The following is a 27,494-nucleotide window of genomic DNA, read 5'->3' on the forward strand; positions in this document are numbered from 1 at the left end:
CTTCCCTCATGTGGCATGAGCATACCTGCTGGGAGTGGAAAATTGAACAGCTTGTGACTTTTTCATTCTGGCTACTCCCTACACTCTTGTCATATAATAAAAACAAAACAAGACTCTTGAGGAAGGACAGACAAACAGAACTGCTGAACGTACCATTGGACAGCCTGGTCTCTTTGCACCTGAAAGAGCTGGTGTTCTCCTCCTTCCTGCTCCAGGGCTGGCGTGCTACAGCTGGCTGAGAAGCAGCATGCCCCTGCTGGTTTTGCAACTGCTCTGGCTCTTCCCAGTCCAACCCACCCTCCTTGTCTGAGGAGAGAAGATCATGCTACTGCTGTAACCCCTTTCCCAGCCCTGGGCAGGAGGTTTAAAATCTTCTGTGTGCTTCCCTTTCCCCGGCTTCTGAAAGGTAAGGGAAACCTAACATGCTGGGAGAATGGATAGGGAGGGAAATCAGAAATGCTGTGGGAGGGGATGAATGCTGGCCTCTCTCCAGTCATCTTTTGCTATAAGTAAACTTGCGATCTGCTGCTTTGTGCTATCTGCACCTTGGTAGGTTTGTAATTGTTTGTACAATGTAGCTCTGTAAAGTTTTCTGACATGTAATACCTCTCATAAAAACTGGGCTACCTAGAATTACCTTGCACTGGAAACGTTGTTTGCTGCCATCAGCTCACACGCCTTGGAATAAAGGCATTGCAGAAAATTTGTGTTACACTTTCCAGAATGAAACATCACTCTTTTGAAGAGCAAGCTTCATTAAACTGGGTTGTGACTTTAATTAAAAAACAAAACTCAACCTGTTTGGTTTTGTCTTCTGTGTTCTGAGCTCCAGGCTACACCCCACCCCTCTCCACCCCTTTTAAACAAGGCTCAGTGTGACAGAGGGCCCTGGCCCATTGTTAAAGGGACTGCTTCCATTTATATGCTTACATAACCAAACGGCTGTTCGCAAAAGCTCAACAAAAACAGAACTATTCGGACACCATTCAGAGTTACTACTGGACACCTAATAGAAATAATCTATTGCTTTATTCATACTGGGGTCCTCCCACTTGAGAGTTCCACCTGAGCCCTTCAAGTTCAGAAGACTTTCACAGGACTCAAAAAGTAAATTTTTGCACTGCCGATCCGCACCTGCACGTCCTTTCGCTGCAAGGGTAGCCAAGTGCAAACTAGATTCAGCACATCGTGCTTAATACCCGGTGCCTGGCTGCGCCCTAGACAGTCTTCTAGAAACCGCTATGTGCGTGTCCTTCCAGTTCTAAACCGCTAGAGCCCTTAAACGCACTGCTGGCTTGGACTTTCTAAGGGCCGAATCCAGCCCTAGGCCGGGGAGACTCGCTGAAAGCCCCAGCACTGGGCTGAGAGAGTGACTGGCTGGAGGGCTCAGCACGGCGTGTGCAGTGGGGGAAGGGAGGTAGCTAGAGTTGTTTGGGGACAGCTCTGGGCTGCATTTACACCAGAGGGCTTGAGAGGGCGCTGCCGGTCCAGAGTTGGAGAGAGCTGGAGAAGCGCTGGGGAAGACCCTGAGAGAAACAGACTGAAGCAGCAGACCGGCTTCCCAGCACCCATAGTCACTGACACAGAGTCACTTGCTGGCGGCGGAGAGCGCGAGAGGAGGCTAAAGCCTGGGGACTTTCTTCTCCCCACCCCCAAATTCCTAGAGGAAAGTTTAGAGACTCCTCCGAAAACTCCCCACCCACCCGCGAGCATCCCCCTGCAGCTGCTTCCGTTCCCGGCTGCAAAGAGGACCAAACCCACTAGCAGACAATGATAGTGTCACGGCTTCACGGCGGCTTCTAATTCCTGCCGGTAGCCGCTGCTCTCGGAAGAAGGGCCGTGGGAGAGAAGGGGGGCGGGAACAGCGAAGAGTTGGGAGGGGAGCAGCAGCAAGACCAGCTGGGGCCCCTAGCGCTGCTGCTTCCTCTATCTCGCACAGATCTCCACGTGTTTCTTCTTCCAAACCTGGGATCAAGTTTGGGAGCCCCGGGGGCTACAGCAGACGCCCAGACTCCTGCGGGCCAGAGAGACAGAGCAGGGGAGACATTTCCCCAGCTGCCCGCAGCCCGCTAACCCCGTAGCGCTCTGCTCCCTTCCCCGCCCGCAGCAGCACTCAAAGCCCACGCAGGGCGCTGCCGTGTTTCCAGCTGGGGCGGTTGCTGCTACCATGCAAACGTATGGATGACCTACCCCGCTGTCCCGCCTCTGTCCCGGCAGTCCCGGGCCCTTGGCTCCTGTCGCTGGAGGAGCCCGGCGGGGCGGCTGACGGGGTCACTTACCTCAGGCGGGTTTGCTCCAGCAGGGCGTGGAAGTTGGGGATGGCTTGGAGCGAGGGGGGCAGGTGTGGGCAGGGGGCACAGGCGGACGGGGAGGGGGGAGAAGAGAGGGACGGGAACAGCCAGTGGTAGGAGGGGGAGAAAACCCCTCTGCGTGCCCGGGGGAGAGAGGAAATCTGCTCCCCTTGCTTCAGAGAGCTCCGGGCTGGGGAGGGAGACGAGCCCGAAAGCACAGCGAGTGTCACACACACACAGGGAAAACAAAACCTGTTAGAAACAAGAAGACAGCGGGGTCAGGCGAGTAACCTGCCGCAGCTCAGCTCATCCGCCGAGAAGACAAATTGTAGCGGCCGCCGCTCGTGAATGCACAGGGCGGGCGGGGCGCCTTCGCCACCCAAACAAGCCCTCAGCAGCACCGCGTGCGGCTCCCCCCCGGACTCCTGCCTCTGGCTCCCGGCAGCCTCGCCTCCTCCGCCCCTCCCCGGCCAAGAGCGGCTCCCCGGGCCAGCCGGCGCTACAGGGCCATCCCAGGCACGAGAAAGTTGGGAGCGGAGTGAGAGTGAGGGCTGGTGGCTGAAGAAGAGACGCCCCCCTCCCCAGGACTGCGCGGGGAAGGTGGGATTAAAGGCGGAAAAGGAGGAGAGGGAGGGTGGAAAACTTGAATTTCTGGGCTTGCTCTGGCGACTCGTCTTGGCCATCCCCGCAGAGGTGAAGGAGAAGCAGGGAAAGTAACTCGGGGGAAGTGACCGGGATTATTTTTCAATCCGAGAGGAGTCTTTTAAAAAGGAAAAAGAAAAGCAACGGTTTGCACGCCCTGCAGAGCGAGCTAGCAGGAAGCCTTGCACAGACACATGCTGCTGGGCGAGCGTGCAGGCTCGTACTCTTCCTCAGCTCAACAGGGTACTAACGTTACAAAAAAGCAGCACATAGTAAACAGAGACGCGTCATGCAACAGAAAAAAAGGAAGATGGGAATGAAGGAAAAAAGAAACTAAAATCAGGAGGAGGCGGAGAAAACACAGCGACAACAAATTACTTCCAAAAGAGAGTGGGTATCTGCCGTGACCCGGGATTTTAAGGGGTGCGCCTTTAAGTATCACCCCTTTTTCTAACCCAAGTCTCTCTTCTCCACTGACACAGGCTCCTCTGCTTGGTTGTAGGAGAGAAGAAGGAAAAAGCAAGAGGATTCGTTCAGCAGCGCCTGCGATCTGCGGCTGCTGCTTCTTTGGAGATTTGTTTTGTTCCTGGGGGATGCTGGTTTCCAGACCTTGACTTGTGCATGTTGCTCTTTTAATTTGATCGCAGATTTTGCTCTGCTGGTTGCTTGTTTTGCAAGCGAAAGAAAGGGGAGCCTGGCTTCGGTGTTAAAAGTTGCAATTACTATTTTGCAGCTAACATGTGCACCAACATAGTCTATGAGTGGCTGAAGACCCTGCAGCTTTCCCAGTACGCGGAGTCCTTCGTAGATAATGGCTATGATGACCTGGAGGTTTGCAAGCAAATAGGGGATCCGGACCTGGATGCCATTGGGGTGTCGGTGCCCCACCACAGGCGCCGAATCCTTGAAGCAGTGGTGAGGTTGAAAGAGGAGGACGAGACTGCTGCTGGTCTCTATTTCACCTTGGAGCCTCAGCAGCAGCAGGGCTCGCCCTCCCCTTCCCCAGAGATCTACACTAGCCACCTGGTGGAGCAGTATGAGGCTAAGGCTTGGAGGGAGCCTAGCTCTCGCCATCGTCAGGGGAATCAGGGGACCCTCAGGAGCCAGAAACTTGGGCCCCGCAGCAAGGAGCTGGTGATTTACCCAAAACTGAAACTGAAAATCATGATTAGGGATAAACTCATCCGGGATGGGATCAACCTGAGCAAGCCCCCTTACTCCAACAAGGTAAGCAGGTCCTGTATCTTTCCCTTTTCCCTGCCCCTTGCATCAATAATTCATCTGAGCTTGGGTGCATCGGGGTCAGGAGTCTTAAACTGTTGTAGGAGCTAAACGTATCCCCCGTATTTAGGAGTGGAATTGGAGAGTTAGGTGCAAATATTGGTTGACTGTGTTTGGATCCAGGTACCAAATCTGCTTGAGTTACCTTTGTTTGTGGTTGGGATTTCTGGGTACAATAGGAATGGATAAACCTATTCACTGCCTATATACAGCAACTGAAAGGAGTGTGGCCAAAAATTGGTTGGTTCTGGGGGAGGGATAGCTCAGTGGTTTGAGTGTTGGCCTGCTAAACCCTGGGTTGTGAGTTAAGTCCTTGAGGGGACCATTTAGGGATCTGGGGCAAAAATTGGGGATTGGTCCTGCTTTGAGCAGGGGGTTGGACTAGATGACCTTCTGAGATCCCTTCCAACCATGATATTTTATGATCCAAATGTTTAGTTTATGTTGCTGTTGTGGTGGGATGTGTCGAGATCTTGTTTTGGTTTTTTTTTTATTCTCTGTGGTAGAAGTGGCTAGATTAGTTCTCTAGTAAAGTTTGGGTCTTGAGTTCAAAAATAGGCATAATCCAGTTTTATCCTCTATTTTTTTCATTAATATGGGAATTATAGGGATCATCCATATTGGTGAGGGTAACTTTTTGGTGTCCATTTCTGTTGGTTAATATTTTATGAAACGCCGTGTAAGGATGCAAGAGAATAATTCCTTCTGTTAACTTTCTTGCTAACTAGAGAGTGGTATGATTATTCATCAACCATTCCAGGTGTAATTTAGTCTGTGCACGGGGGACTAACTCTATATGAAAGAACAGAAAAGTACAGTTCTTGGAAAAATCCATTCCAATTTGGTGAAATCGCATTCTGTGAAAACTGTGGCTGTAACCCACTCAAGTTCCTTGAAAAAGTTAAAATATTAAAGGAAGGTGAGTTGGCAGATATAAATTACTTGGATTGCATAAAGCCTTTGATAGTCTATACTGAAAATATGATAAGAAAAATAAATACTCATGTAGTTAAGTGAAAAGGTCATTCCATTGTTTTTTTTCACTGAACCAGTTTTTTAATCTAAGTGTTGTAGTGTATGTTTACTTCACAGTTAAGAGAAAGGTCAGTGGTGAGTGCCTCAGGGAGTGTATTGGGACCAGTGCTAGTAAATATCTTATTTAATGATTTGGGTTCTGATTTTTCAGAAATACTGAGCACTTGCAATTCACGTTTACTTCTGTTAGAGTTGTGGGTGCTCAGTGCCTCTGAAAAGCCTTTACTGGAAAAAACTGGCAGCTAGTTGTTGAAGCTTGCTGAAGAGGCTAAATCGGTTTCGTTAGCGAAAGCTATTAAGGATTGTGAAGAAGCTCCCTATCAATGTAACTGCCACTGGGGCATTGGACATGAGGATGCTAAATGAAACTCAACTATGGTAAGTGTAAACTAATGCACAGGATTAAAAATAATCTAAACTTCTCATATACATTGATGGACTCTGAGCTTGTGGTATCCTGTGGGGGGAAAAGACCTCACAGATGTCAAAGAAAGCTCAATGAAGATGTTTGGCAAGGATGCAGCAGAAGCAGTTAAAAAGCAAACAGGATGTCTAGATGCATTTAAAAAGGAGTAGAAAATGTCATGCTATATCTAACCGTGTAGACCCTCATGTGGAGAACTGTGTCCAGACTGGGTCACCCCTTATGAAAATTTAGTTGAAAGTGAAAGGCTCCAACTCACCTTGCTTTAATATTTTAACTTTTTTCAAGGAACTTGAGCAGGTGATAGCCACAGTTTTCATGGGGATCAGAGATGTGTCACAATTTACAGATGAATGGAGAATCCTAAAACTAGCCTGGAAAGAAGAGTTACTGGACAGGAAACTTGGTATTCTGAAGTGTAAAAGGATGACTTTATGACCATTAAATTGCAGAGGTGCTAGGACTGAAAGGATCTTAAGCTTCAGGACTTAAATTGATCACTTGCTGGGGTCTGGAAGGAAGGCCTCTCCTTGTTTTTCCCATGTATAGTACAGAACAAGTGGATGGCTCTATTGTGGTGGTGGTTTATTTTTTTTCACCTTCTTCTGAAACATCAGGTATTGGCAGCTCCTTGAGACAGCATACCAAATTTGATGGACCAGTGGTATGATATAACATGGCAAAGCCTATATGAATTCTTGTATCGTGTGTAAATACATCACCTTCTGAAAACTTATTAACTGTGATTTGGGATGAGTGATATTGCTCTCATAAATTATGATTTGCCTGACTTTTTTCTTGTTTTCTAAACTGTCATCAAAGGTCTCTCTCTCTCTTTCTTAATCCTTCACTTGAATCTAGAACTTTTAAATAGTAGTCACAGAAAGTGTCACTGGAGCTGCATGCTGTCCATTTCTGCGATTATATTGGATTTGTTTTTTACAAGCAGACAACTTTTTCCTAATGTTCGATTTTCCTATTCATGTGGCCCATTTCTTATCAAATAGATCTTCTACTATATCTGTGTTGTTGGAACATTAAAATACTAAGATACAAACACACAGCATCAAGGAAGTTCAAATCTATGGCTGCTGATTCTTCTTTCATTCTCCTTATTTATGTGTGATGGGGTGCAGGTTAACGACTTGGGACCAAACCCTGCTCATCTTGTGCAAGTAATAGCATTGACTTTAATGGGAGTACTTGTATAATTAAGTTGGTAGGGTTTTAGCCTCAAATGCAACACACTGAAGTATAAAGGGGTGGGTGATGAACAGAGTGACAGCCTTAAGTTTAAATTTCCTAGCTTTATGTCAGCTTGTCTCACCAACTTATTTATTCTTGGATGATATTTTTAGAATAGAAAAACCTCTTGGCTTTATAAATCCTCTTCATGAACCAGTTCACATCATATAATGTTAAAAGAAAGTACAGAGTTGGCATGATTTAAGTGTATGTTATTCAACATGTTGTTCTGAGTGTCACCCATTACTACAGTCAGTCTTCACTATTCCCTTTGAGCCATTTTAAAAAAATCACGTTGTGGTGATTATTCTGAACAACATCCATTGAATATCAGAAAATAACATGCTGCATCATACCTAGTTTGGAAAATGGACTTATTATGACAGCAGTAATTTTTTTTGGAAGTTTATTACTTTAGAAGAAGAAAACCTGATGTGCCTTTAGCAAAATTGTGCTATATTTTTTGTAGATGATATATACAGTCTGCGTTTCAGAAGAAATTGCAAGTATCATCTTCTAAGTAATAAAACACAACTTTTCAAGGTTTACTGCTTATTTATTGCATATATTCAACAAAAGGTGTGCCGATCTGAGAGTAAATATGACCTGGTGGGTAGGGCACTGACCATCAAGCAATTTGAGGTCTGTTCACAGCTCTGCTACGTGACATTGTGTGAGTCACTTCCTCTTGGTTTACCCAATTGTAAATGGAGGATAAAATATACGTACCTTTCCTAAGTGTTTTTTCATCTGTGGATGAAAAATGCTATATAAGAATATATTTATTTTTGGATTTCTATTTGTTTCCTGATAATGCCTACTGCTTCCATTAAAAATGTTTTAGGAGGACCTCAAACAACAAACTTTATGCAGGCTGTCTTATAGAATTTTATTTTTAAATGTCTCTGGGAACTGGAAATACTACCACCACCTCTAGTTTGTGTCCTTTAGCTTTTTTAGTGAACTCTGGATTGGAAGACACAAACTGAATATATATCTTATATGGCAATGTAGGGATGAGGGATTGTAGAGCCATCACTTGCAATATTTTTGTTTTTGTGTTTCAAGGTGAAGTATGTATCTGCACATCAGTAGACATAAAGAATCTGGATAGTATTTCTTTTGAATCTGAACAAACAAAATTATCCCCAAATTAAAAGTACTTGACTATGACTACTTGACATAATTTAATATGACTTGCTTTAAGAAGAATTAATTTTGAATTCAAGCCATCTGCCTAGGGTGATTTCAGACATGCGGGACTATCACTAACCATATTGTGGATTTACATGGGAGTTAGAGCAAGGAAGCACTTTTTCTAATTAATTCTTTATTTTCAGAGATAAAGTAACGGAGGAAAACTTCACAGAAGTAAAATTTTGGCTCTCGCCAATAATGCTCTTGAATTTTGAAGGCCACCTATTTTATTTTCAAGTCCCCTGTATCTGACCGATCACATTCCGAAGTCACAAGTATCAGTGAGATTCTTAAAGAGGTGGTGGATTCCTAGCTGACATTTGGGGCCCAATCCTGCAGCTGCTTTATACATGCCTCACTGAGATCAATGGGAGCTTCATGTATGGAGTAGCTGCCGAGTAGGGCAGTTGATTTGTGTGAAAACATGTCACTGGTTTAAAAAAAAAAAAAATCTGAGAAATCTTTCTCTTCACAGGATTCACATGTGCAGTTTTTAATTATTTTTTTCTGATTGGTGAGGGAATTACAGGTGATACAAAGCAACTATTGGGAGATAGGTCTAATAGTGAAAAGGAGCCACAATGAATTAAAGACCTGGAATCCATTACAGATTCATGAAATGAAGCTTGTTACTGACTTGACTTGCCTACCTTACAGGGCTCAAAGAACGAGAAGCAGACTCTGAAAGGAATGTGCCTTATGAAAGATGGAAGGAAAAGTACAAAGTAATTTTCTCAGGAACAAGTGAGATGAAGGGGAGATGAATATCTTCTCTGGGGAGGGGGAAGAGTGCTAGCAACAACCAAATCAGATTAAATAAAGAAGATAGGACATTTGCTTCATTAAACTCTTTTGGTGATGTCAGTGCAAAGCAGACTATTTCAACACTGTGTTTGAGGAGTAGTGCTAGAGCAGATTTGTTAGTCTATATCTAATCTCCTAAAGTTTGTGAACAATTCTGCTTAATGGCTACTAAAATGTTACTTTGGTATGGGACAAGGTAGTCACCACTTTTGTATATAGACAAATATAAAGACAAGTGGGGACATATAACTGTGGAACATGTCAAGAGCAATTAAGTAGCCTATTTATCTTTTATATAGTCTAAGTGACATCTAATAGTATAGTGAAATTTCATTACTGCTTCTAATTGAAATGAATGACCTGACCTGTTCTTGAGGAACTTTATTCAATTTTTGTTCCATCGAGAATTGCAAGTACATAAAAAATAAATTCGTTAAAACATACATACATAATTAAAAAATATCCCAAGCAATTAAGATGATTTGCTTAGCAGCAATAAACTTGTACTGATGTAGATTTCAATATTTATTAGAAAGAGTTCTCATAAAACCATGTACTGTGACATAGGCCTATGTGACCTCATCTTCATTCACAATATTATTCCTGAATGCTGATTATCAGCATGCTTGGAAAGTGTATACTAAAAATAACATAACATTTGAGGTCATAACATTGGGAGTGCATGTAAATGTTCAAAATCAATCAACTAGATTCAAATGAGCATCTATGCAGACATCTACCCACATTTCCCTCAGAATTTTAAGATCTATGCTAATAGGACTCAACTCTTCAGTTATACTATCCTGTAGTTAGGATTGTGAGCTAGCCACTGTGATATTAGTTTCAATATGTTTAAGTCCTTGGTATTATAGAATATGTTTAGATAGATAATATCTAAGAGGTAAGGTTACTAACTATACACCTTTAAATTAAACACCTGTACTAGGTTCAGAAATGGAAAATTTGGTCAATGCTTTATAAAGAAGGAAATGCAATATTGTGCTTGGCAGAAGTGGGAACATTCACCCATGCTAGACTTAAACATGAATCTTTCTCTAAAGATCTGGTTGCTTTGGAATAGCTGTATCAACTATGAGTAGTGGAATGTTTTGAAATATACCTTAGGGAAAGCTGCCCATTGACAAATGTAGTAGTGCATTAATTTATTGCCATGAAAACATTGTTACTACTTAACAAAGCTGTAGGCAATGTTTATGAAATGAAAAGAAACCTCTGAACTTCCCTTTGACTTCTTGTTCACTCCAAGTATATATGTGTGTGTGCGTGGGTCAAATATATCACCTCACATATATGGTATTAGGTTCAGAACCATAATTCATAAAATTACAGCAAACATACTGGAAAAATGTTGACTTCCCCACCCGACTAAAGCATAAAGGTAACAAGTTACAGTAAATAAGTATGTAGTACTGTGCTGTACTTGAATTTAGCCTGTTTCTCAGTACTGATTAGAATAGTGAGGCCTTTAGCACCCTTTGAAAATGTTTAACATATCGTGAATCTTAATGGCTCTGATTATTCTGCTTCAGGGGAGGGGACCTGGATAGGGTACATCAGGGTTGGGTGGGGCATAAAAGAGTGAAAGTAATAATTCTGCAACATGCTGCCTCCTTTACTTCAATCCTGTGGTAGTTCCAGTCCCTGTAGAACATTCATGGTGGGTTCTATGAAGCAGAAGAGGAAGAGAGAAGACATATGGGTAGTTCTGTACTATATGGCATCATCCCCACTTCCCTGTGTCCCAGGGGTTTACCAAGTTTTTTTTAAAAAATACTAGTCCTATCACTGGGAAAGAATGGAGGGCATGGAAGTAGTGTGGAGGCACTGAAGGTGAAATTCTGGCTCTACTGAAGTCAGTGGGAGTTTTGCCATTGATTTCAGTGGAGCCAGGAATTTACCCTCAGACTCCATATGTGTTCAGAGATCTGTGCGAATCCCAGGACATGTACATATTTAGGGAATACATATCTCCTGCCTGTTCTGTGAGAGGAGGTATGGTGCAAATCTCTGTATCTGATAAAATAATTCAGAGGAGTAGTCCTCACAACTATCATAGTATTCAAGCCCTAATGAATTCAACAAAAATTCATCCTTTGGGTATCCATCAACGTCGAGTCCTTAGGAGCACTGACAGTCTCAGGGCATAGTAATCATGTCTCCTTTATTGAGAACTGTTACACAGCCCCATCTCCATCAATACATAAGTTCACCAAATTTTGCATACTGGTCATCCAGTCTTAGCGAATGCCATTTCCTTTCTTTTGGCAGAAGTATCTCCAGATCTTAGTGCCCGGGGAAGATAGAGAAGCTATTTATATAAAATTTACCTCATTTTGGATTTCCCCATTTAAAGGATGAACCCGTTTCCCACCCTGGAGCCACACTGCTATGAAAATCCTATTGTAATGGATCTGAGGAGCTTAGTACAAAAGAATAGGAAAAAATATCTGTACTTCCCTGAAAATTTCCTTTTTTTGAGTAATAAGGTCCACAGATCCAGCCCATTGTGGAGAAAAATGGATCATCCAGAGTAGATATGGAAATTGCTATTCAAGGGTTTGGGTTTGTTGTTGGTAGCTGGAATTTACTAAAACATTGTTGTGCTTTTTTCTCAAAGTATATTTAACACACAATGTTATTTAGAAGAGTAGATCTGAATTATTTTGGCAGTACAAGTTATCTCATTTAGAGGGAACTTCGAGAGGCAAGGAATTTCCCTGCTGCCAGTGACTGACAGTTCTGGTCCTGCCTCCAAGCTGCAAACTGGTAAGTACCCATTATAATGGATCTGTGAATCTTATTACTTGAAGAAGGGAAATTTTTGGATAGGCACAGATAAATTTTCCTATTTCTCTTCCCTGTGAGTTTTTTTTCTCCTACATATAGGAGAATTTAGGTCATTATTATTATTACTATCATATACCATAGACTGAAAAAAATAAAGAGGAAAGCTTCTATTAAACAATTTGTGATTTACAATTATAAAGCTTTAACTTTTAGAATCTCAACTTATACTGTCATTAAATAATTGCCCATGCCCCCCATTGTCTGACACCCCCTCTATAATTTCATGCAACTGTGACCATTTAAATTGATAAAAAAGAAAAAATGCTTAAAAATAAACCATCAAAACTATAAAAAAAATTTAGTTCTGCCAAGCCTACTTATGTAGGAACTGAAGGAAATTACAGGCTCAGTTCTAATCTGAGGCATATCCACAAGCATCATTGCACTACTTGAAACGTGCAGTGGGAGATTGTTCAGTAGACAGGAATATCATTTACCACACTTCAGAAATGATACGTAATATCCCTTACATAAGATTTACTTTCTGTTTTGAGAGCCCTGCTATACCTAGGGAGAATGGAGTGAGCTAAGAATAGATTGGTAGCTTTAACTTTTGAAATTTCTTGTGTTGTCAGTTTAAATTAGACCCTTTACTCTGTTTTTAACATTGCTATCTGGGTCAATTTCTTTGTCTAGGATAATATGACATTTTACACTGATACACTTATCTTGACAAATGTGGTGTACTATATACTCTGCAGGGATCTCCATTTATTAAAATAGTGTGGCAGTATGATGTTTAGCATTGCTATGTTATTTTAAAAACTGCTCTGCAATGGGAAGTGGTGCATGGGCGAGCCATCTCCCAACACTGCCACTCTGCTGGTGTGCAAGCTGAACTAACCTGAAATAATGTTGATGGTGAAGGTTTTTAATACAGTATATTAACATGTTACCTGCAGACACTAAAAGGTTTTGTATTATTAGTCACATAAATTGCAGATTTCTCTCTGGTATCTTGTCTGCGAATCTTCCACTGTTGACGGTTTCCATGGGAATTGGGGGCAGTAGAAACTGTCAGTCATTTGGGTGCTTAGTAGTTAGGATTGTTCCTCTGTTGCTCATTCTGAAAATAGTCAAAATTACGGATGATTAAAACACACAACAAACATCAGTCAATCAAATGCAAACCAATGTAAGTGTTTTCTTCCTTAACCTGTTGGACACTAGACTCTGGCTCTGACAGGCTATCAGTGTTCCAAGAATGGGGGCTTCTCAACTGAGTCCTGCTGCCAGATTTGGAGGGCCAAATTCAAAGGGTTTGAGACCAGAAGGCCATGGGAGTTTTTCCAGTGATTTCAGTGGGAACCAAGGTTTGGTCTGGAGCGTTCGAACTCAGATCTAATAACAAGCACATTCCAACCAACTGTTGCTGCTGCAGTGGGGCACAGGGAGAGAAGTGAGATGATAATGATAACCGCAGCAACAAAAAAACACTGCCAACCAACTCTGAAAGGTCTGAAACCCATAAACAACAACACTTCTAGTTGAACCAAGAAGAAAAGACAATAGCAATGTAGAGTCTTCACCATATTTCATATGTTCACACCAGGGTGGATTTATTTAAATCAAAGCAATTTAAATAATTGATTTTAATTGTTTTGCATTTTTACCTTTTAGTTATTTTCTTAAAGAAAAGTTGATTTTCATTGGTTGAGAACCATGAAACTTTTTGATTTGCAAGTGAATATAGCCTTTATACTAAACTTCTTTTTGCTAGCCAGAAAGATGCACTTTATCTATACCAGGGGCATGTACAGGAATTTAAATTTCACTGCTTCTGGATGAGCATGTTCTGTGCTCCTGCCATGGCCCCAGGCTGGAGGAGCTGTCAGCTCCCACCATAGCCCCGGAGCCTGAGGAGCATGCTTTCCCCAATGTGGCCTTGGGGCCCAAGGAGCTGTCAGGAGGAGTTCTGTGCTTCTGCCAATTATTGGGTGAGGGGGCATGCCCTTGCTTGCTGTCCCTTGTGCATCCTCCTGTTCGATACACATTTATTTAAACTATTGTATAGCTTAAATTTTTGCTAGATTAATTATTTACTTGTGATCTGTATCAAGCACTTATTGGGTAGAAATTCAAATTCAATTAAAATGCACATAAGTAGGATTTTTTTAATTAAATAAAACTACTTTAGATGTACTGGATACATAAGAAAAGTTTATCAAACCATGTTTTGCATTGAAAACAAAATAATTTACTAAACAAAGGACATGTTATCTGTAGTTAGTGAACTGAACTGATTATTTCTGGTCACAATGTACTTCAAGATTTAGAACTAGTAGATTTCTTCATCTCACATCTAGTTCTTTATTCTTTGATTGGAAGAGAAAAAAACAAGCTTTCTTGCTTTTTCAGCTCTCACTTGGCTTCTTAACTTTGAGCAAACTGTCACTGAAGTGAAACTGGTTAAATAAACTGAAATAAAGAAAATATTGTCTGCACCTGCAGAAGAGGCCACTGCTGCCAAAAGTTGATTTAGCCACTGGACAAACTCTGGTCTCAGGTGCTTATAGGTGACTTCCCCCGACCCAGTTGAGTGGTTTGACTTTCTTTAAAACTTGGCAGCAAACGTATATTACTCAATTTTTTTTTTGTAATTAATTAATTTTATTTTAATAGTTTATAACAAGTTTAGGCCTTAGGATATGTTGTCAACTTCAAATTTTACTTTAAATAGATTTTTTTTTAATCGTGCATTTAGTTTAAATAAAAAAACGATTGAAATAAATCTGAATTTTTTTTATCCACCCTGGTTCACACTTTAATAAACACATGAATAAGTTTCTGCAAAGTTTGCATTAGAGAGTTATGATTGCAGTCTCCTAACTAGCAGTTGACAGTGGAAGTGTGCTAATGCTGTCTGAAAATCCAGAAGCAGTGAGACATCTGATAGAATCTGGGACCTGTGAGCCAGTTTAAATTGCACAGTCCTCCAAATGCTTCCCTTTACTGACAAGGATTGTTTTTGTTTTATTCATTGTTGAGTCACAGGCTGAAGTAGGGATGTCTGATTACCGCCGTATGTAGCATTAGGGAGATCATTACTGGAATACAGTGTCCTCTTCTGGTGACAGTGTTTTTAAAAGGATGTTGTTAAGTTGGAAAAAATGTTCAGATAACAGCTACAAGTATAAGTCAAGATTTGAAAACAAATTTTCATGAAATTTCTTAGTTTTTTGAATTAGAATTCAAAGAAATTTCACAGAAGTTGCAGAGTTGCAAAAGTTAGGAATTTTTCAACCATCTCCAGTAAAAAATGCTTGCTTTGTACCAAGAAATCTAGTAGCAATGTATCTCCCTCCTGACTCTGTGGAGATGCTGCAGGGCATGGTTAAGTCTCCCTGTAAAGTTATTTGAGCATAAGCTTTCGTGAGTTACACCTCACTTCATCGGATGCATGCAGTGGAAAATACAGTAGGGAGATTTTATATACACAGAGAACATGAAACAATGGGTGTTACCATACACACTGTAACGAGAGTGATCAGGTAAGGTGAGCTATTACAAAGTTTTTTTTTTCTCTCCTGCTGGTAATAGCTCACCTTACCTGATCACTCTCGTTACAGTGTGTATGGTAACACCCATTGTTTCATGTTCTCTGTGTATATAAAATCTCCCTACTGTATTTTCCACTGCATGCATCCGATGAAGTGAGGTGTAACTCACGAAATCTTATGCTCAAATAAATTTGTTAGTCTCTAAGGTGCCACAAGTACTCCTTTTCTTTTTGTGAATACAGATTAACACGGCTGCTACTCTGAAACCTGAAAAGTTAACAGTTCCACCAGCAGATCCCATGGTTAGTCCAGCAAAGTTTCTTCCATACTGACTAGAAAATGTCACAACAAAGTGTCATAGGACAGGCAATACTTGTCCTTGGAAATATCTATTAAAGGGGTCCATGTATCTGTTCTAGTAACTGTTCTAAAATAAATTTGAGAGGATTAGGAGAGTCAGTGCCCTTAATGTAATGCAATGGTTGCTCTCTAATCCCAGGCTTCATGGCTCAAATTCCATCTCTTGCCTCAGGCAGACTTCACAAGCAACTCATTTTAAAACTCTTCCTCTTGGAGGAACCATAGGTTTATTAAAAAGAAAACCCAGAAGTGGCCATGGTTCCTCAAAAACTAGTCAAGAAAGATCTGAAAAGCCTGTTATATTTTTGTATTAACATTTCAAAAAAGGAAAACATTAAAAAAGCTTAGGAAATATGGCTGAAACAATTTATATTGAAGAATCAAGAAAATGAGACAATTCTTTCCATTGTTTGTCCTGTTCAATGGAAATTGTCAGACTCTCCCTAGGAGGATCAGGTGCGGGGCAGGGGGGAGGGGAAAGAGGCTGTTTTGAAATGGAGGATTTTTAATTTCTTTTTGTACAATGTTAAAAAGAATGATTTATATCTCAGGGATTAAGGTGGAACAGGAAGAAGTTGAAAAGGATACAGTTAAATATTTTCCATCCAGTTCTAACATATAAACCTGCTTCATGCAGCCAGTGACAGGAAATTATAAAAAACGAATGGGATCTTTCCAGTAAGGAGGGGCCTCTACATAGACCAAAAGGACAGGATAGATGTAGCCTCTCTCTAAAATGGAAGTGCCTCTAGCATTTCCAGTGAAAGGTATGGAGAAATCCTTAAAAGGATTATTTCCCCCCCTTTGTGATTAAAAAACAAACAAAAAAACCAGAGAATTGAAGCAGCATTCCATAGCATAATTAAACTTCTCACAGATATCTTGTGTGCTAGTCTGATCACTCTCTGGGAACAGTTTTCAATACCCCTTCTTCCCACCCCTCCTAAAAAAGCTAATCCCTCCTGCTTCCCCTCCCCCCCCAAAACAAAACAACAACCAACAACTTGTAACTTAATTTGCTGCACAGTTAAAGGAAATGGACTAAATTCACTGCTGGCACGAAAGGTTGCAACTTGGAAGAAATCAGTGGAATTTCACCCATTTATACCTGTGATGAATTGGGGTCCAATGATTTATCTCTCTCTCTAATGTGTCAGGGGCACTCAATAAATCATGTTGGGTTTGGAAGGTTTTCCATTTGAATTTATTTAATTTGTGATAGCATGATAATATGCTGTCTTATTGCCTTTGGAAAAGCTCATGCTGGGTTGAGTGGAAAAAAGATTATCATAATTATGGATTGTCCAGCTCCCTCACTGAAAGTTTGGCCCTTAACATTGCTAGAAGTACTCAAATAGTATATTATAGCAGGTGTATTACTCTGGTGTAACTTGTAATAAAATCAGATTCTTTGTGTCATTTAGTTTAGCTTGTGTATCTCCATGGGAATTTTTCAGGGACCAGAATTTAGCCCTAAGTAACTATAGTGTCTGAACTATGCAAAGTGTCAGAAGTATGTATAAAAGAGAATTTACATTACAAGGTTATTCATACAGTATGTTCCTTTAATTCTTGATCCTATGTAACAGGTAATAGGCCACCACAGTATTCTTTCCCTGTGTGTGAGGGGTGGCGGTTGAGGGGGCTGTTATGTTGGCTTATAGAAGAAGCAACAGACCTTCACTAGAGAACAAATTCATTTGATAGAACTGGCTTTATAGAACTTTAAAGTGACTACAGATGATGCAGTTGTCAATAGTATTGACTAGTGTTTGGAAAACAATGAAAAGAATATAGTGCTATGACCCTTCTTACTGCCTGGATAAGAAAAAAAATCTGTCTTTTAATACATAATGGCTGTGTATTAATGGAGTCTTAAGTTTAATATAGTATTGAAATACAAGACAAATGTAGTGAAGGAATTTCAAGAACCTTTTCCCACCAAGTTATAATTTGATCATGGAAGAATTTTTCTCACTAATGTGATACATGCCATAAGATTTCTAAAATGTCACAACGTCGAATTGAAACAACCAAATCTTTTAAATTAGCATTGCTTGCTACAGCAGTCATATACTGTTTGTGACCCAGGCACCCCCTTCCGCCAGCTGGCAGAATGTATAGGGTTTTCCTGGGATCCTCTGGTGGGAGATATGCATGTCATATAATTGAATGGTGTCATGTAAGGTCTCTTCTACCGAGAGCCAGTAGCCCACTGGTCGTCATCATAATTGCAAAATGCATCCATGGATAATATTTTAGAGTGTTATGTATCTAGTCTAAAATTTATGTTCTTAAGGCCTTGAAATTAAGGCAGGTCACCTGGAGGTGACAAACCTTGGAAATGTTCCTTTCAGGAGGAGGTCGCAGACACCTATCTTCCTGTCTAGCCGTTTGTGTATTGACTGCCTCATGCTGTGTGCCTTTTTGCATACTGAGCCATAGGCAGAAGAAAAGATGGTTCAAATCTACAAGAAAGGAAATCTAAAAGATGAAATGAACAACAGGGGATGTCCTGTTTATGAATAAAGACAAAGGATGGGAGTATTTTACCTGGGGGGAGGGAAAGAAACACACAATACCATTCACCTAGGGAGCAAGCAGACCACATGGCTGTGATCCTCCTTTCATGAGACAGACAACCCGTCTGTAAACCAATGCAAGGATTTTTTGTGAGCATTACTCTACAAGATATGAATATCTTGTTAATTAAGTTTAGGCTTTAGAATGTGTTATGATTTTATTTCATATGTAACCATTTGTTTCCAATACTTCTACTTGCTGCTATTTGAATCTTTATGCTTTGTTAAATAAATAACTATTTGATTTCATTACATACATATCTGAGTGCTGTGTCTGAAGCAGAGCAGTGATCTGAGGTGGATTTAGTAAGATGGGTGTACTGTTTCTTTGGAAGCAGTGAATTTGTGAATATCGCAGGTGCTCAGTGGAACAGGGGCTGGACACTCCAGGGATTGTCTCAGAGGGCTTGAGGGTTGTAGTGTGCCTATTGCTAACTGAGAGAGAGAGAGAAAAGGAGGGACTTGTGGGGCATAAAGGGGAGGGCTTATGATGCTGGTGGAGTCAGGGAGCTGACCCCCAGCAGGAACAGACACGCAAAGGGCGGGTGGTAGCCAGGTGTCTCTCAGTCCTGGGTACTCCTGGGAAGTGTCACACTCTTTCTTTTCTAAATTTTTAAATTTTCTTTTTTAAGTATGTTTAAAATTTTAAGTATGTTTTCAGTTGTACCTATATTTCCTTTTCTTGATTAAATTATAATACATATAAAATAACAAATGTAATTGCTTCACTTTAGTGTTGGATTTTTTCCCCCATTAGTTAATTTGTAGTGCTGTCGGTAAATACCATCATACCGGTATTCAGAGACTGAGGTAATGTATTCATAAACAGGCACGGAACAGATAGTAACAGTGCAAGTCTCTCTACTCCATCCCACCTATACACCAGAAAAGATGATCAAATGCCTGCGTGATATATAAGATTTAAATAGACAGATGACTAATCTGCAGGCAAACCTCTATGTGCTTGAGAGGATTGTTCATACCTCTTTGTGGCCATTTAGTCCTTGGCATTTCTGCTTAGACTACCAGAAATGATACTGATAAATGTATGTATGTGGAAAGAGCTGCATGTAGCATGCCCTTTGTGATTGCTGCGATTATACAGAAGTATAGATGATATGTAATAAATGTTATCCATATTGAGACATAACAATTTTGTGAACACAGTGACTAGGTCAGTGAGGGAAAATGATAGGAAATTCTTTAACTCAATATACATTTTGGTGGTCTTGATCTAACTTATATTTGGGGGCTGTGGGAAGAACAGACAGGGAAGAAACACGATGGTTTCCCCAGATAAGGACACCCCAGCACACACTTGAAAGACAGTGGGCAAAACTGTCAGCTTCAAGGACCTTACCTCCTGTCTCCAAGGAAGGTGCAAGCTTGTTTTGCCATTCAAAAGAATGCTAAACAATTAAAATGCCTCTGAGAAGTGGAAGGTCCGTCAAAAACACTATCCCCGATAATGTCACGGCTAACCTGGTTGCTGAACTTTGTGACTTTGTCCTTACCCATAACTATTTTACATTTGGGGACAATGTATACCTTCAGATAAGCAGCACTGCTATGGGTACCCGCATGGCCCCACAGTATGCCAACATTTTTATGGCTGACTTAGAACAACGCTTCCTCAGCTCTCGTCCCCTAACGCCCCTACTCTACTTGCGCTATATTGATGACATCTTCATCATCTGGACCCATGGAAAAGAAGCCCTTGAGGAATTCCACCATGATTTCAACAATTTCCATCCCACCATCAACCTCAGCCTGGTCCAGTCCACACAAGAGATCCACTTCCTGGACACTACAGTGCTAATAAACGATGGTCACATAAACACCTATACCGGAAACCTACTGACCACTATTCCTCTCTACATGCCTCCAGCTTTCACCCTGACCACACCACACGATCCATCGTCTACAGCCAAGCTCTGCGATACAACCGCATTTGCTCCAACCCCTCAGACAGAGACAAACACCTACAAGATCTCTATGAAGCATTCTTACAAGTACAATACCCACCTGCGGAAGTGAAGAAACAGATTGATAGAGCCAGAAGAGTTCCCAGAAGTCACCTACTACAGGACAGGCCTAACAAAGAAAATAACAGAACGCCACTAGCCGTCACCTTCAGCCCCCAACTAAAACCCCTCCAACGCATTATTAAGGATCTGCAACCTATCGTGAAGGATGACCCAACACTCTCACAAATCTTGGGAGACAGGCCAGTCCTTGCCTACAGACAGCCCCCCAACCTGAAGCAAATACTCACCAGCAACCACATACCACACAACAGAACCACTAACCCAGGAACCTATCCTTGCAACAAAGCCCGTTGCCAACTGTGCCCACATATCTATTCAGGGGACACCATCACAGGGCCTAATAACATCAGCCACACTATCAGAGGCTCGTTCACCTGCACATCCACTAATGTGATATATGCCATCATGTGCCAGCAATGCCCCTCTGCCATGTACATTGGTCAAACTGGACAGTCTCTACGTAAAAGAATAAATGGACACAAATCAGATGTCAAGAATTATAACATTCATAAACCAGTCGGAGAACACTTCAGTCTCTCTGGTCACGCGATTACAGACATGAAAGTTGCGATATTACAACAGAAAAACTTCAAATCCAGACTCCAGCGAGAAACTGTTGAATTGGAATTCATTTGCAAATTGGATACAATTAACTTAGGCTTGAATAGAGACTGGGAGTGGCTAAGTCATTATGCAAGGTAACCTATTTCCCCTTGTTTTTTCCTACCCCCCCCCCCCCAGATGTTCTTGTTAAACCCTGGATTTGTGCTGGAAATGGCCCACCTTGATTATCATACACATTGTAAGGAGAGTGGTCACTTTAGATAAGCTGTTACCAGCAGGAGAGTGGGGTGGGAGGAGGTATTTTTTCATGCTTTGTGTGTATATAAAAAGATCTTCTACACTTTCCACAGTATGCATCCGATGAAGTGAGCTGTAGCTCAGGAAAGCTTATGCTCAAATAAATTGGTTAAGGTGGCACTCTAAGGTGCCACAAGTACTCCTTTTCTTTTTACTGGTCAGAAGCTGTCTAAGGCAGAGAGAGAGAGAGACTGTGGAGGGGAATCTAAAGAGATTAATCCTTCCCAGTTCCAGGGAATGGTAAGATTTAGGGAAAAGGTAGGTACGAGCACAGCCTGGTTGAATGTTTTAAAAATATATTTTCTTTGAAATGCTTTTTGTTCTAATAAATGATCCTTTGCTTTAAGGAGGCTGTTTGATTGGTGGTTACCACTGTCATTGCCCCAGAGTGAACAGAACTACAGGGTCAGCGCCTAAGTCAGTCATGCTCAGGCAATCCCTGTTAGTACAAGGGGACTGCAACCAGGGGACTGATCTGAGAGCAAGAGGATCATGTGATTCCACCCAGAGACAGTTGACAGCCTGAGACCTGGGAAGGAGGTGCACTCAATGAGACCAGAGGAGGTCAGAGGTGCAGTTCACCAAATAACTGCAATAACTTAACAACTGGAAATCAAAAAATTTAAACCTGAAAAAATAATTTTTTTTTCATTTATTTCCTCTGCTTGTAAGACATTCATTTGCTATCAGTGTAATAAGAATCACACTTTGAAATAGTCCTTTTTGGGATTTTAGCGAGTCTATTCTTTGAGTGGAGTTTGAAGCATTTCTCTTCTAGTACTTTTCAGGTTGTTGGGGTTTTTTTTGTTTTTGTTTTTGTTTTTTAATTCCACCTGAGACTAAAAATATTAGCGATAGATGGAGCTTGCCTTCCCTCTACCAGTTTAGAGAAATATGTTTGCATTTTAAGGATTGACTTGCACTCAACTATAACTGTCTTGGATGATTCAGTTACAACCCAACTGTCAGCTAGCACAACTAAAAAGTTCTTTTGTAGTGTAGACAGGACTTCAAACTGGGACTGTCCAAAATTTTAGCACAGTTTGGGGAAACTGGTAAGATCCTTTCTATACAACAAACAGAAACTGTGCTTTACTGGTGTCTGAGAATAGCAGTTTTTCCCTGAGCAATTGTTATAGTGTAAGTGTTGTGTCTTGAAATATGCACCCCTTTTGTTTTCAGTAGATTGCAACTGACTTTCAGTTTTGTTTTGTATTTTACAAGAATAGATAACTCAAACGAAAACTCGCACACTTTTACCTGTTGCATTACTGGTTCAACTCTGTTTTATATTGGAAGGAACTGAAAGTCATTGCCATCAGACATACATTTTGTGGAAATGGAAGGAGCAGTGTGTGTCTCCTGGTTCCTAATGTGCCCACATTACAAAACCCAATAGCACAGCTGGCACCTTTGTTGATAACTTCAGCACAGAAGCTAAGGAATGGAAGTAATGGTAATAAACTCATCTATTTGATTTCTTCTAATTAGGTTCGTTCATGACAAGGTTACGGTGCTTTTTCAGGTCAATGAGAGGAAGTTTACAGTTCAATTTCTTATTCTGCTCCTGTCAGTAGGTAAAGGTTTTCAGACTCCAGGGCTATTAATTAGTATTAAATTCACCTAATAAAGCAGTGTAGGACAGTGGTTCTCAACCAGGGGTTCGGGGCCCCTTGGGGGCCCATGAGCATGTTTCAAGGGGGCCCCAAAGCATGGCTGTCATTTAGACTAACTAGGGCCCAGGGCAGAAAGTCCTGCCATGTAGGACTGCAGCCTAGGGCTCCGAGTCCCACCACCTGGGGCTGAAGCCTCAGCAACTTAGCTTTGTGGTGCTCCTATGCCATGGGGCCCTGAGCAATTGCCTTCCTTGCTACCCCCCTAACACAGGCCCTGGATTTTATATGCAGAAAACCAGTTGTTGTGGCACAAGTGGACCGTGGTGTTTTTATAGCATGCGGGGGGAGGGTGTTCAGAAAGAAAAAGGTTGAGAACTCCTGGTGTAGAAAATGCAGCCTCTGACTTATTGGGAAAAATAAAGGCAGGTTGCTCCACAGGCCTGACTGAGAGTGATGTAAATTTGTGCGTGTCCAAAATGTGAATATGGAAGCCCTTATTTTGATTTCTGTACATGCGTAAATGTCAATATCTAAATAGTGCTTTTATGCCTAGGTTGAAATTTCTATGCATTACTGTTTGTGCTTTTTATTGTTTTATCTGTTATAACAGCTTTGTATTTAAATACATCAACAGCTGTGTGTTTATACTTTAAATATAGACAATAATTTGATTCTGTTTTCACATCGTTAGGGATAATATTATGAGGCTGCCTGTCGGAAGGTTTGCATAACAAAGCAAATAAACTGAAAAAAGTCTAAATTTGCAGAATAAACCCCATTAATTTTCTTAGACCTTTTGTAATATGAAACTGACAAACTTTTAAAGTACCAAACTTAGCTTATTAAAAAATTTGCTGTTCTGTTGTTTACATTGAAAGATTGTGAGGGGAGAAGGGAATGCCTTCCATGAAGAATGTATTGCCATTGTCTAAACCAGTGGTTCTTAACCTGGGGTGCACGCACCCCCGGGGGTGTGAGATGCCTTTTCTGGGGGTGCAAGACATGCCAGATTTTTTTAGAAGGTAAATCATCGAAAACATAAATTAAGCACAGGCACGTAAGTACAACTACTTTATTTAATCAAACCTATCTATTTATTAACATTATACATTTTTTAATGATTACTGTAATATACAAACAAAAATATATCTAGGTTTAAAGAACTGACCTACTTCAACCATTTTTGATAGGGGGTGTGAGAACATATTTTGAGAACCAAAGGGGTGCAGGCAGCAGTAAAGGTTAAGAACCACAGGTCTAAACTGTTTAATTTATTGCAGGGATGTCTTACTAATTAAAAAATAACTTTTTCTGAAACTTTTTTTGCTGTTTTAAATAATTATTTGAATTATAAATAGCATGTTTATGGTGAGCAGTACACTGTAAGACCATTGTCACATTTTCACATGTTGTATGTTACCAGGTTTTAGGGATACAGTGTTAGTGGCAGAGAATTTTTAATATCATGGTTTGTTCGTCTGTATTTCTGTAGCAATATAAAATGTATCTTAACACTGATCTTGTTAACATGTCACTTCTGCATTACACATACATAGTCAGAGTTGATGAAATAAAGAACGCTGTGCAAACCACACATGTGCCTCAGATGGTTCCCCTCCATCTGTCATCAACTAAATTTCCATTTATAAGATGATGTCCATATGCTTAATCATTGATGGACCTGGGTATTTCATTAATTACCATGGTTAGAAAATATGGTAGGCTTTAAACACAGATAGAGTTGTGTTACAGAAATGTGTATTGATGATTGCAACAGGAGAAATTCATGTTTTCTTTGTTTTTTATCCTTTTTTAACGTATTTCATAAGTGGATTATAAAATTGATTTTATTTTTAAAAATAATCTATTTCCAAGGCGTCTGTCAGAGTATGTGACTGATTGAAAGGCTTCTCTGTCAAAGTGGGCTGCTCCTGAAACACCTGTTTGATGCAAGAGAGAAACCAACTATGGCTTCAGAATTAAGTGCTACCTGGTAATCTTGCCTCCCTCTTGTGGTAGGATTTTCAAAACCAGGAGAGAAACTTCTCTAATCTATTTTGTGTATTTGGTACCTGACCCTGTATCACTGAAGTGAATAGAAGTTTTGCCTTAATTTCAGTGGGAACAGATGAGGGAACAGACTGCATAGCACCAGTCAATCTAATGCCACTGTGCTAAATGAAATAATTTAGGATTGCATAGTGCTGTCCAAAGAAGACATCGTTGTGGATGCTGCTCTTCACCCCTCGCCCACCCATTCTAGGAGGCTTTGCTTAGTATTTTAAAAATGTATGAATGCGAGGTATTAGTCCCTGGTTATATAAGTTTATATCTGGAAGGGGGCTTGAGTCTTCTCACATTTCTTTGAAAAATGAGTTCTCATCAGGGTGCCAAAACAAGGGATGTTCTGCAGACTGAGGAGCTGTAACTCCTCTTGCATTACAAGATTAACAAGGTCCCTCCTCTCTCCACTTTTTTTTTCCTTCAAAAAGATCACTTCACAGAATTGTTGGGCAGCATGCCCTCAAACAACGTGCCATGGCTGCTGCTGCTTTCGTATTTTTGTTCGTGAGGTAAGGGAGACAGAGTGAAAACATTTACATGTGAGAAATCTTTAAGGGAATATACATACAATGTTTGACAGAGAGACTCAAAAGACTACATGTAAAAAGACTGGCAGCTGTACCCTGGTTATTTACTGTCACTGGGAAATTTTTCCTCATGCCAAGTCTAAAATATCATAAAGCATAGCAGAAATCTCATGTCCTAGCAGCTGCTTTCTAATTTTCAGGCCTCTGTTTAGGATGCTGTTATTCATACAGATTATAGTATGTACTCTGGTCAGCCAGTTGTTCCCAGGTGAAGACCTTTTAAATCAGACAGACAAGCAAGCGAGGATGAGACCCTTCAACCTGTCTTTTGAAAATAAATATCACAGCATCGCTATACCAAAAATAGCTGATGATGCAAAAAGCTCTACAGGTGATTTTGACAGTCATGGACTATTCAAAGAACAGTCACTGGCAGGTTCACTTAATTGTCCTCTTATGAAATGAAATGTCATGATTTAAAAAATAAATTGTAATAAATCAGATTTTTTAAAATTGTATTTGAATTTTTAATATTTATTTTTTTCTAATATGTACAACTTTTAAAAACTAAACACACAGCATCTTCTTCTGTTTGCACCAATTTATTTCCCATGTACAAGCCAGTATTTGGGACTGGAAGGGGAGGTGCAGGAAGGAGGGGTTGGTTTTGTTTTCCATTATAAGCTGCAGAATGGTGCTGTCACACTAATTTAATGTTTCTGTAATAGGGTGTCAGGATTTTCCTGTTGCCCCATCCTGTTAAGAGGTGTTGGAACCCTACAGGTTAATTACTGCTATCTCACTGGGGCAGGCATGAGTCATTGGCCCTCCCCCTAAATTGCCCTCTGGTAGGGGGAGCTAGAGCCTGAGGGATGCAATAGTAGGAGAAGCCAAGCTTGAAGAAAAGGCATAGGCTAAGTAAAGGAACTACAAGAGCAGCCAGGCTTGAGGAGAAGGTTTAGCCTGGGAGTTGACACTGTATTATTTTGGAATTATGTACTTCCAGGAGAGGTGACTTTTTGACTCAAGTGTGATGGTAGATTTTGTTTGGAGATGGGTGGTAGTTCTGGCCCATTGACTTGTCCTTTCAATGCCAAATGGGAAATTCGTCAGACATTAGAGCTAAAACATTCACATTTCCTCTTTATTAGTAGTTTGATGACAGGACTTAAATGGCCTCTTGCCAAAGAATCCTTTTTCTCTCCAGCTTTTCTGGTTTATTGCAAGAACGACAGATGTAACAATTGTACACTTGTGTACAATTGTAACTTTGAGACCCTATGAGCGTAATTCTTATTTACACAAATGCCACTTTACATCACTCTAGAAGTGTAAAAGCACCTTAGTGGAGGTGCAAGTAACATTTACATTTACTTTAAGGCCCCTTTTTTGCTTCCAGAGCAGTGTAAAGTAGTATTATCGTAAATGAGAATCGGGCCCCTAGTTTCCCAGGTATTGTCAGTGGTTTTCAAATGCTGGAAAAATTTGAACAGACTTGTTTCGTTATATTAGCTTAGCATTTAAATCCTAGAGCTGGTTGTTGTTGGCAGCTAGTACCCGAAGGAGATGTTTGGGGGGAGGGAAGACTTCTACAGTTTTATGGAGCCTCCCTGTCCCTGGTCTGGTACTATATGAAATCATATGGTGTACCCTGGCATTGGCAGTGAAAATTTCTCACACTTGCCCCTCAGTATGCCTAAACTATGACCAAGAGGGTATCACCTCCAGGCATTTGAGAGCATGTTTCTATGACACTAAATTATTGGCCTCTCTGCTGAGACAATCAAAAAACGTGTCAACTGTTTCAGTAGCTTTTTGTGACAGGGACACTTGTCCAAGGAGTGTGACCACCAAGTTGTTTCACATAGGCCACCAAACAGCTCTGAGAAGGGAACAATTTTCAGTCACTTTCACCACAAATCTGAGCTGGATTTTGAACGGCTCACTTGATAGGTTGGGCTTTTGCTTATTATAATGATTCATGCAATGAATTGTGCAACAGGAAGGGGTAGATTCCTTCCAACGTTTTCATTCTGACAACTTTAAGTTATTGTGAAACTCTGTTGTCAGTTTTGTGCCTCTGATGATCTGATCTTAATGGTGCTGGTAAAGTGCTGATCTTTACTGTTATGATAAAAACACCAGTGCC

General features: G+C 40.9%; 1 protein-coding gene across 3 annotated transcripts in view; it reads left to right on the plus strand.

Moving 5' to 3' along the window:
* The first annotated feature begins 2,559 nt into the window (after positions 1 to 2,559).
* The window catches only part of SASH1 (SAM and SH3 domain containing 1), an 835,969-nt gene continuing 811,034 nt past the window's right edge, over positions 2,560 to 27,494 (plus strand). Inside the window, exons 1-2 of one of the 3 annotated variants that reach the window (XM_074948573.1) lie at positions 2,560 to 3,323; positions 3,416 to 4,160. In XM_074948573.1, coding sequence (XP_074804674.1) covers positions 3,672 to 4,160 — 489 coding nt within the window. In that variant the 5' untranslated portion in view covers positions 2,560 to 3,323; positions 3,416 to 3,671. Of the gene's footprint in view, positions 4,161 to 27,494 lie in introns of all 3 variants that reach the window. The other 2 variants (XM_074948572.1, XM_074948576.1) reach the window with 2 other exon arrangements.

This window comes from Natator depressus, chromosome 3, assembly GCF_965152275.1.
Source record: "Natator depressus isolate rNatDep1 chromosome 3, rNatDep2.hap1, whole genome shotgun sequence".
NCBI lineage: Eukaryota > Metazoa > Chordata > Testudines > Cheloniidae > Natator > Natator depressus.